Here is an 11335-nt window from a genome sequence, read left to right as displayed (position 1 = left end):
GCCATGTTGGGAGTGGCATGTGGCAGGCTCGGAACCCAGTCGGCCATCTTGCATAGGACTGAAGCCTGAAAGGGAATAGTTCTGAAGGTTCGCGCTTAATGGCGGCGCAGGGTGCCTCCATCTTGGGAGTGGCGGGTTCTGAAGCCCGAACAGAAAGTTCCTGAAAAATGCCCGCGAAACACCACACCGCCGCCTCCGGTGGTCTTGGGATGGAGAGGTGGGGAGGAAAAGGATGAGCACGTGACTCAAAAGTACCCTCCCCCACCTTTCTGCGGACTACTCTGCTCGGTCCCCTGCAGGGACCGCCCCTCCGCTCAATGTCAGCCAATGAGAGTCGTAGACTGGAACGCGGGCTGTTTCCATGGGAGCGCTGGAGGGAGGCGGGGAAGGTTACCTAGCAACCGGAGATGCGGCTAGGTCCCGCCGAGCGGTCGACAAGTGCATTCCCAGAGCCCGAGGAACCTGAATTCAAGAATCCTAGACAGAGGCAATTCCCCTGACCCCCAGAGGTCCTCGGCTTCAACCCAATCATGACGTCTCCCCTGTGCTGGGCGGCGGCCTCCAACGCCATGCCTTCTCAGGACCAAATTGCAGCCCCCTCCAAAGTCAAGGCCACTCAAGTTCAGCTCAAGCCCTACCACTCTCGAGGCAAGGGCTTGGTGCCTGTCTGGCACTCACTTCATTCCAAGGCAGGACCCTTCCATGCCAGCGAGGGGAAGTCCGCTGTGAACATGCAGGTGGCTGAGTTACAAAGGAAGATACAACTGTTAGGTAAGATGACTCCAGAGGGCCCAGAATGGTCGAGTCAACAGCCCTCTGACCTGGCAGGAATTCTTTCACTAGCGTTCGTCCAGGTGTCCAGTATCCGGAGGCAAAAATTCATGCTTGCTCATGGTTTTCCTCATCTTATACAGCTTTTCCTGAGCTCAGAACCTACTGAACTGTATTTCATACTTTTACGTGTGTGCGGGCTAAGTCATTTCAGTGGTGTCTGACTCTGTGCGACCCTATGGACTGTGCCCTGCCAGGCTCCTCTGCCCATGGGATTCTCCAGGCAAGAATACTGAAATGGGTTGCCATCCCCTTCTCCAGGGGATCTTCCCAACACAGGGATCCAACCCACTTCTCTCACATCTCCTGCATGGGCAGGCGGATTCTTTTACCACCAGTGCCACCTGGGAAGCCCCTACTTTTATGTAGTTTCAACTTTTCTAAAATGCATGGGAGGATGAAGGATATAGATTCTAGAGGCAGATTTTCTGGGTTCAAATATACTGGCTCTACATATGCTAATAATAACTGTTTGATCTTCAGGGACCAAGAATAATGTAATTGCTTTCAGTTTGTCCAGCCATTAGATGAGGAGAGTAACAGTACCACCCCATAGGTAGTTGAAATGTGTAAAGTGCTTAGAACAGTGCCTGGCACTGTAATACTATGAAGTGTGAACCAGTGGTTCTCAATGGAATCGGGCTATTTTGCTCCCAAGAAGACACTGGCAATGTCTGGAGACATTTTGGTTTGTCACATTGTTTGGGGGGGGGGGTTGTTACTGGCATCTAATGAGCAGAGGTCAGGGATGCTGCTCAACATCTGACGATGCACAGGACAGTTCAACACAGCAAATAATCATCTATCTCAAATGTCAGTTGTGCTGAGGTTGGGAAATCCTGGTGTAAACTTATTGCTTTGTTGTTAGGAGGTAATGTTGCATAGTGGTTGAAAGTATGTGCTGGGGAGTCTGACTGCTTGTGAACTTGAACAGTCTAATAAGCACAAGCCATCTCATGTGTGAAATGGGTATAATATGGATATGGGTATGTACATATTGGCACGTCCTATCTGATACCTAGAAGATGATTAGTGCATCCCTGGCTTTCCAGTGGTTAAGATGCTGTGCTTCCACTGCAGAGGGTGTGGATTTGATTCCTGGTTGGGGAACTAAGATCTCATATGCAGTGCAGTACAGAAAAATAAAAGAAAATGATTAGCCCAGCATCTCTGCATGCTTGCTCAGTCACTCAGTCGTGTCCAACTCTTTGCAACCTCATGGACTATAGCCCACCAGCCTCCTCTATCCATGGGATTTTCCAGGCAAGAATACTGGAGCCGGTTGCCATTTCCTACTCCAGGGGATCTTCCTGGGCCAGGGATCGAACCTATGTCTCCTGAAGCTCCTACACTGGCAGGTGGATTCTTTACCACTGAGCCACCTGGGAAGCTTCAGTCCTGCATCTAATGCATAGCAAATGCTCAGAGTAAAATATTGTTATACTGTTGATAACTACTAAAATGTCTTCCCTCTGGGAAGTACCCCCTCCCATAATGCTCTGCTTCTGCCTGCCCACCTCTCATGACCCCAGAGGGTGACCGGAAGGCCTTTTATGAGAGCACCCAGTGGAACATCAAGAAGAATCAGGAGACCATTAACCAGCTCCGCGAGGAGACCAGGGTACTGCAACTACAGTTGACGGACCTGCTCCAGGTAAGGTTGAAGAGGTTCCAGGGGTGGGGAGGCAACATCCCCAGGGGATGCTCTCAAGGAGAAGGTGGCCTGAATTTGTAGTGTGACCTGGGCTCTTCTCCCTGCAGGGAGATGAGAAAGTGGTCCAGGCAGTGATTCGAGAATGGAAATCAGAGAAGCCGTACCTGAAGAACAGGACAGGCCAGGTTTGCCCCACTCCCATTCCTCTGACCACCTCCCTTCATTTCTAGCCTGGGTCCCCACCTGACTCCCTGACCCCCATCTCACCCTCTCCAATCCCTTCTTCACACCAGCTGCCATTAATTTATTTCTCAGCCTTTATCACACACTGACCATGTGCCTGGCATGGTTTTAGGTATTTGTTGCCATACGGTGAAAAACACAGACCATGTCCCCACTCCCCAGAGCCTCATCTTGGTGGAGAAAGCAGACACCCCCCCCCCCCAAGAAAAGAACAATAAACATAGAAAGAAAGTGATTTCCAATGGTGACAAGAGAAATAAATAAAATAAAACAGCGTGGCTCACTAGAGATGGATGGGAGTTAGGGGTTTGCCCTTTAGATTGTAAGGTGGGGATCTTTGCTTTCTCTAGGAAGGTGATATTTGAGCTGAGAAGGGGTCAGGCAAGTAGTGATCTGGGGAAAAGCATTCCAGACAGATGGAACAGCAAATGCAAAGTCCCTTGGGTAGGAACAAAGGTAGAGTGTTGGAGACACAAAGGAGGTCATTGTGGCAGAATAGGAGTGAGTGAGGGGGGCTCCATCGGAGGTGAGGTTGGGGGGTCAACAGGGACAGAACCTTGCATCAGGCTTTGCTGCACAAGTGCAGATTTTATACTAAGAATCAGAGAAGTGAAGGGACTTCCCTGGTGGTCCAGTGGCTAAGACTCTGCACTCCCAATGCAAGGGACCCAGGTTCAATCCCTAGTCAGGCAACTAGATCCCTCATACCATAGTTAAATATCCCATGTGCTACAACTATAGACCAGGTGCAGCCAAATAAATATTTTTTAAAAAAAGAAAAGAATTAGAGAAGTGGAAAATGGGCTCTGAGGAAGCAAGAGTTAGAAGCCATCCAGAGGAGGTTATCAAAGTGAAGGATGATGCTGGCTACACTAGGACAAAAGAGGTAGAAATAGGAAGAAAGAGATCTATCTGGCTCAGTCACATCCAACTCTTTGTGACCCCATGGACTGTAGCCCACCAGACTCCTTTGACCATGGAATTTTCCCAGCAAGAATACTAGAGTGGGTTGCCATTTCCTTGTCCAGGGGATCTTCCTGACCCAGGGATTGAACCCATGCATCTACTGCACTGCAGGCAGATTCTTTACCACTGAGCCACCAGGATCTCTCTGGAGGAACTTTTGAGACAGAACAGAGACTTGCTAACAAACTGGGTGTAAGTGGGAGAGAAAAAGAGAAGATGAGGATGACATGAACGTTTGGGACTTGAGCACCTTGAAGGATGGAGTTGCCATGAGCTGAGATGGGGGAGATTCAAGAAGGGCAGTTTTGGGGAAAGATCAAGGATATACTCAATTTTGGACAGATGGTTTTGAGCTTCCTGTGGAAACATCTAGAAGGCAGTGTAGATGTGGATATACGAGCCTCTGGGGGAGGCTAAATTGGGATGTCTTCAGTGTATAGGTGGGGCTTCCCAAGTGGTGCTAGTGGTAAAGAACCCACCTGCCAATGCAGCTAGACATAAGGGACAGAGACATGGGTTTGATCCCTGGGTCAGGAAGATCTCCTGGAGGAGGGCATGGCAACCCACTCCAGTATCCTTGCCTGGAGACTCCCCATGGACAGAAGAGCCTGGCAGGCTCCAGTCCATAGGGTCGCAAAGAGTCGGATAAGACTGCAGCGACTTAGCATGCACTCATGCAGTGTAGACATGACTCCAAAAACCCTGAGACTGGATAGGATCAAGTGGTATGTGTGGTCAGATGAAAGAAGAGCCTCTTCAAAGGCAAAGGAGATGGGTAAGGGGCAGCCAGGGAGGTGAAGTGGAAAACCAAGGAGTGGAGCCCCTGGAAACCAGCCCTCCCCCCAAAAAAAGAGAATCTGCAGGAGAAGCAGGATCAGCCAGGTTTCAGATGCTCTACCAAGAGACAAGAGAGATGAGAACCAAGATGTGGGAGAAGGAAGGACTAGGTACTGTTGCTCCCCTCTCTCCAGCAAGCCCTGGAGCATCTGGACTATCGGCTGAACGAAAAGGTGAAGCAACTGAATGCTCTTCGGCACCAGCTGGGACTGCGGCAGAAGTGGTTGGAGGAGCTCCAGCTGCAGCACAGTTTGCGCGAGCTGGAGATAACTGAGGCACAAGACAGCAACACCGAGGTGGCCAAGGTAGGGCCTGTGGGGTCTGCAGAGGCCTCCATCCTGCGGGAGGCACTGAGGGGGGAAGGGATCCAGCCCAGCCTTGCTTCCCTCTTGTTGTTGTTCTTGCTGTTTGCTCAGGCGTGTCTGACTCTTTGAGACCCCACGGACTGCAGCACGCCAGGCTTCCTTGACCTTCACCATCTCCCCAAGTTTGCTCAAACTCTTGTCCATTGAGTCAATGATGCCATCCAAACTCATCCTCTGTTACCCCCTTCTCCTCCTGCCTTCAGTCTTTCCCAGTATCAGGGTCTTTTCCAGTGAGTCTGTTCTTCACATCAGGTGACCAAAGTATTGGAGCTTCAGCTTCAGCACCAGTCCTTCCAATGAATATTCAGGGTTGATTTCCTTTATGATTGACTGGTTTGATCTCCTTGCTGACCAAGGGACTCCCAAGAGTTTTCTCCAGCACCACATTTCAAAAGCATAAATTCTTCAGCAGTCAGCCTTCTTTATGGTCCAACTCTCACGTCTGTACTGGAAAAACCATAGCTTTGACTATACGGACCTTTGTTGGCAAAATGATGTCTCTATTTCCCTCTAGACCATGCGGAACCTGGAGAACCGCCTGGAGAAGGCCCGGATGAAGGCAGAGGAGGCTGAACACATCACCAGTGTGTACCTGCAGCTCAAGGCCTACCTACAAGTAGGGACCAGGGCGACTGTGGGTGGGTGGGGGGCAGCAAATGGGAGGGCCAGCCAGGCTAGGGACACCGGTCACAGGCTAACCCATCTCCCACGCCCAGGAGGAGAGCCTTCACTTGGGGAACAGGCTGGACTTTATGGAGGCTGAGGTGGTGAGGACGAAACACGAGCTGGAGGAACTGCACCTGGTGAATCAGGAGGCGCTCAACGCCAGGGACATCGCCAAGGTGCCAGCCCACCGGCCCCTGGGAATCCTGCCCTGCCACTGCCATGGTCTCCTGGCCTCAGCATCTGAACCCCAGCTGCCCCGAAACCCATCCCATCTCTGTCCCAGGACCCCACAACTCGCCCCAGTTGTCTTGAGTTGGGCCTGCAGCCCTGACCCAGAGCCCCAGCAGATGCCAACAGGTCCTGTCGTTCCCCGCCCGTCCACCCTCCAGAACCAACTGCAGTATCTGGAAGAGACCGTGTTCCGAGAGCGCAAGAAGCGCGAACGCTACCTAAGCGAGTGCAAGAAGCGCGCGGAGGAGAGGAAACTGCAGAATGAACGCATGGAGCGCAAGGTGGGCGCACCAGGGATACGGGGCTGAGATCCCAGCCTGCTCCTGCTTGGACCCGAACCTGCGGGGTCCCCGCCGCGCCCCCACATTGGCCCAGGCCCTAGACCCTTAGGCAGTACGGAAGTTTCTCCTGACTGCCCCCAGCTCCCCAGATGCCAGGGCCCCTCCCACATCCCTGACCCCGCCCTCCAGCCCTCCCCTTACTCTTCTGGGGTCGGCATCCTTCCCCGCCAAACTTGCCCATATCGGAAATTGGTCCCGCCTCTAACCGGCCCCTTACCCGACAGGCCCCGCCCCCACGCTCTTGACCCCGCCCGCTGGCGCTGCCTCTGAGGCCTCCCTCTAACCAAGGCCCTGCCAAGCCCTCCTGACCCCTACCCGGAGGCCCTGCATGCTAAGTGGCTTCAGTCGTGTCCGACTCTTTGCGACCCCATGGACTGTAGCCTGCCAGGCTCCTCTGTCCATGGCATTCTCCAGGCAGGAATACTGGAGTGTGTTGCCATGCCCTCCTGCAAGGGGATCTTCCCGACCCAGAGATGGAACCTGCCTCTCTTGTGTCTCCTGCATTGGCAGGCTGGCTCTTTACCCCTAGTGCCCTCTGGGAAGCTCTGACTTGGCCCCAAGCTTGGGCCCCACCCCCTTCCTGAACCCGGTGGGGAGGTATTTTCCCAACGCCCATGGCCACTGCCCTAAGCCCTCAGCTGCAGACTGACGCGGGCTGTGACCCCCACCCATGAGCAGACCCAGCGTGAGCACATGCTGCTGCAGTCTGACGACACGCTCCAGGACAGCATGCACTCCAAGGAGGAGGAGCTGAAGCGGCGGTGGAGCATGTACCAGATGGAGGTGCTCTTCGGCAAGGTCAAGGACGCCACTGGCGTGGCAGAAACGCACGTGAGTGTGCCCTCAGCCCTCAAGCTCCCAGATGGCCTGAGCCGACCCTGGGAAGCCGACACATCCAGCCTCCTTTTTCTGCCTGGTCAGTTCCTCAGTGTACAAAAAGCACCCCTCCCTCTTCCAGCTACTGCCCCGTTTCTCTGCTGCCTCTCACAGCAAAACCGACACGAGTTATCTACACTGGCCACCATCCTCTCTTCTGTTCCTTTTTTTTTTTTTAATACTTTTGTTTATTTATTTTTGGCTGTGCTGGGTCTTCATTGCTGTGTGGGCTTTTCTCTAGATGCTGGGAGCAGGGGCTACTGTCTAGTTACGATGCTTCATGGGCTTCTCATGGCAGTGCCTTCTCTTGTTGCAGACCACAGGCTCAGTAGTTGCAGCCCCTGGGCTCCAGAGCACAGGCTCAGTAGTTGTAATGCACAGGCTTAGTTGCTCTGCAGCATGTGGGATCTTCCCAGACCAGGGATGGAATGCACATCTCCTGCATTGGGAGGCGGATTCTTTGCCACTGGACCACCAGGGAAGCCCCTCTCTCCTGTTCCTGCATACACTGGCACTGACTTCTTTGGCATGTCAGCACTAGGAGAATGGGGAATGTTGTCTCTCCTCTCCTGTAACTTCAGCCTCTGTGGCAGGGTCTGGGGCCCAGTACCAGCCTCCATCCCAGAGAAGCTGGGCTCCTACTCTGGGGCCCGCGCTTGGCAGCATCTTCCTCAAAATTTCCCAAGACTTTAGGTCCCCGGCTGTGAAAGTGTGAAAGTATTAGTCACTCAGTCACATCAGACTCTTTGCGACCCCATGGACTGTAGTCTGCCAGGCTCCTCTGTCCATGGACTTCTCCAGGCAAGAATACTGGAGTGGGTAGCCATTCCCTTCTGCAGGGCATCTTCCCTATGCAGGGATCGAACTTGGGTCTCCAACATTGCAGGCAGATTTACCATCTGAGCCACCATGGACATCTCCAGCTGGTCAACACTAATTCCCCTGGATCCCTGTCTGATTTCTCTGTTTGGGGCACTCTCCAACCCACCACTCATCCCATGAGGTGACCCCCAAGGAGTTCCAGGACTTGGACGTATGGGGTCATCTGGAGCGCTGTGGCTAGGCGTCTTTCCAGAAATTGCCCTTGGGGGCGGGTTGCTCCCATGACCAGTCATATTTTCTCATGGGAGTGGGCGTTGCTGGCACATTGATTTTGGAAAGCAGCTGTGCTCAGTGCTGTCACTGCCCTGACCTCTGATTTTGGTTGATTCATTTTCCTTATATAGACAAAGAAGGGCCCGCAAAAATCATTCGTTCGGGGTTGCACACCCTTAAGGCAGCCCTGAGTCCAAGGCTCACAGAGTGCCGAGACAGCATTGTGCAGAAGCCATCATCAGCTCAGGCGACTTGTCCCTTGCAGCCCTGGGAAAGAAGGAGTGGGACAAGCCCCTGGCTCTGACGGGCTCTGTCCGCCACCCCTCCCCTCCCCCAGGCAGTGGTGCGGCGGTTCCTGGCTCAGGGTGACACCTTCACGCAGCTGGAGATGCTCAAGAGCGAGAACGAGCAGACGCTGCTGAGACTGAAGCAAGAGAAGCAGCGGCTGCAGCAGGAGCTGGAAGACCTCAAGTACTCAGGGGAGGCTCTGCTGGTGAGGTGAGGCCCCATGGTGCCCGGTGGGGGTAAGAGCGGGGTTGCTGTGGTCAACAGTGCCCCAGTGGTGGTCTCCCTGCTCCCTACAGTGAGCAGAAGCGGCAGGCTGAGTTGCAGGGGCGCCTCAAGGTGGAGGAGCAGCGGCGTGCTGAGGTGCAGGATCAACTGGACCGAACCAGGCGGGCCTTGCAAATGACCAAGGAGGGCCTGGAACACCTGGCCGGCAAGCTGAACCACATCATAGTGGCAGGTCCCACCTACGAGGAAAGCTCACCTGGAGCCTCCCTAGACACGAAAGACAGTGCCACCCCACAGGTGGGGTTCCCACCCTGAAGTCCACTCCAGAGAACCCACCCAGGCCCTGTTCAGGATATGAGAGGCCTGAACACATGGCAAACCCCAACCGACTCCCAAGTCTCCACCCCCCATCCTCAGGAGGCACCCCCTTACTACTCAAGAGGCCCAGGACTTCAGAGACCCCTGTCCCATTTCAAATGCCACCCCCATGGGAAAGTTCCACCTAGCCCCCACATACACACTCAAAACTTAAAAGAGACCCTGCTCCAATCCTGAAGCAGGCATAGACAAGAGAGGCCCAGCCTGCCCACTGTGGAATCCTATTTCTTTTTTTTTTTTTCCATTTTCACCAAAAACTTTATTGAAGAAAGTATTCACCATTTTGTTCCACTACTTTCTGCCATTTTTCGGTTGTCCTTGTTGTTTAGTCACTCAGTCGCATCCAACTCCTTTGCGACCCCATGGACTTTTACCCTGCCAGGCTCCTCTATCCATGGGATTTCCCAGGCAAGAGTACTGGAATGGGTTGCCATTCCTTTCTCCAAGAATCTCATTTCTTAAGGTCTTCCGGCAATGGCCTCTCTCCAGTTAATATCCCAGCCTGCCCTCTCACCAAAAGGCTCCCCCTCCCCTCCACCGTTCTCCCCCCGCCCATCCCCCCCTCCCTCGCCCATCCCCTTGCTTGGGTCTTTGGAGTTCACAGGCATTGCCTCACCAGCGTGGCCCTTGACGGCAGAGGCCCTACCCCACAGAGGGTAGCACCGCTTCTGTGGGCGGCCCCTAACTTCAAAGCCATGCCCCCTGGGTGGGGCCTCCCAGAGGCCCCGCCCCTCCCGACTCATCCGGCTCCGCCCCCAGCCGCAGGAGACGGGACGGTCTGTCGGAAAGGAGCTGGATCCCAAAGCAGATGACTATCTGCCCAACCTGCTGGGCCTGGTGGAGGAAAAGCTGTTGAAGCTACATTCACAACTAGAGAACCACAACGTGCCAGAGATGCTGCGCCACATCGTTGACCGCGAGGTGCCCATTCAGCCAGGGGCTGGGGCGGCAAAGGAGGGGTCGGGGCAACCCCCTGGAGGCCAGGGAGGAGGCTGATGGGCCGGGAATGGGCCTTAGGGACAACAGGTGAGGTTTAAGGAGCCAGGGATGAGCCAGGAGAGTTACTAGAGGTAACTCTGATAACCTGGTAACTCGGCAGGCCAGAGATCAAGGCCGCAGGGTGAGGGGGTGGGGGGTGGGAATCTGGGGTCTGCTCTCTAGAGGACAAAACTTGGGACCTAGAGACCAGGGGCGGGCCTGGGGGGGAGGCAGGGGAGGCTGGGTATCAGGGTGAACGCTGAGAACAAATGATGGGGCTGCACCCAAGGAAAACTTTACTAGAGTGGGCAGAATTTCCCTGAGGATCCAGTGGTTAGTGCCCTCTTCGCTTCCAATGAAAGGGGCGCAGGTTCGATCTCTGGTTGGGGAATTGGATACCACACGCCGCGTGGCATGACCCCTCTCAAAAAAGACCCAAAGAGAGGCAGAGGAGTGGGCAGAGGTGTTGAATAGCGCAGGGGTACATCTCAGAGGGGGAGGAGGAGGGGGCACGGATCTCGCTGCACCCCCTGCCAACTCACACACATCTGCCCCCTTCCCTCCTCCACCTAGTTCTACACCACCCTCGAGGGAAAACTGCCGTCGTACAACACCCGCATCCCCCTGCCTGTCGCCGGTCACAAGGACAAGTTCTTTGGTCAGTACGGGCAGGGAAAGGGGCGAGGCTGGGAGCCCAAGCAGTGCATCGGGAGGTGGTCAGGGGCCGGACATATAGGGCCCAGGTGGGGATGCGGTGGTAAAGGCCGGGGAGAGAAATCTGATACGGGATTGGGAATCTCGATCCCCTCCTCGCCCGACGCAGACGAGGAGGAGAGTGAGGAAGATGACAGCGACGTGGTGACCCGTGCGGCGCTCAAGATGCGTTCCCAGAAATTAATCGAATCCCGCAGCAAGAGGCGCGGTCGCTCGCGGAGGTCCTAGACGCGGGCTCGCGCCCGCCTGGCGTTTCCGAGCCCCTGCCCCGGGGCCCACGGGGCCCCTTTAAGGGCTGAACGCGGCCCGGACAGGGGAGCCGAGTTGACAGGCAATGCCCAGAGCGGAGAAGGGGGCTGGGCCGCCGGATGTTCCCACAGTAAATTTCCCCAGGCTGGTCCGCGCCGGTCTCGGAATCGCGCAATAAAGGTCACCGACCAGCCCCTTGAGTATTCGCCCCTCCTTGATCCTGCACCGCCCCATAGACGGCTGCCTCTCAAATCCAGGGCCACAGCCTCAGCCGCCTCCGACCCGGGAGTGATGACTCCCAGGGTTCAGGACACAGATTGGTCTCCGCCCCTCCAGAGAAACGAGATACCGCCGCACCTGGGGCAGACCAGCCCTCCCCATCTGAGCAAGGGGACTGC

The 11335-nt window shown here is 55.0% G+C and overlaps 1 protein-coding gene across 1 annotated transcript; it reads left to right on the top strand.

Annotated features, from left to right (window-relative positions):
- Window positions 1-90: 90 nt before the first annotated feature.
- On the top strand, window positions 91-11125 carry ODAD3 (outer dynein arm docking complex subunit 3). The gene is made up of 13 exons (XM_061150379.1): window positions 91-771; window positions 2364-2485; window positions 2593-2670; window positions 4666-4836; window positions 5411-5512; window positions 5613-5738; window positions 5952-6074; window positions 6813-6965; window positions 8443-8603; window positions 8690-8915; window positions 9756-9917; window positions 10548-10632; window positions 10798-11125. The coding sequence occupies exons 1-13, from the start codon at window positions 531-533 to the stop codon at window positions 10914-10916; spliced, it is 1869 nt and encodes a 622-aa protein (XP_061006362.1). The 5' UTR covers window positions 91-530; the 3' UTR covers window positions 10917-11125.
- Window positions 11126-11335: the final 210 nt, after the last annotated feature.

This window comes from Dama dama, chromosome 9 (genome assembly GCF_033118175.1).
Source record: "Dama dama isolate Ldn47 chromosome 9, ASM3311817v1, whole genome shotgun sequence".
Classification (NCBI taxonomy): Eukaryota; Metazoa; Chordata; class Mammalia; order Artiodactyla; family Cervidae; genus Dama; species Dama dama.
Note: the sequence above shows the minus strand (reverse complement) of the source record. Positions and strands in the feature narration are given on the sequence as shown.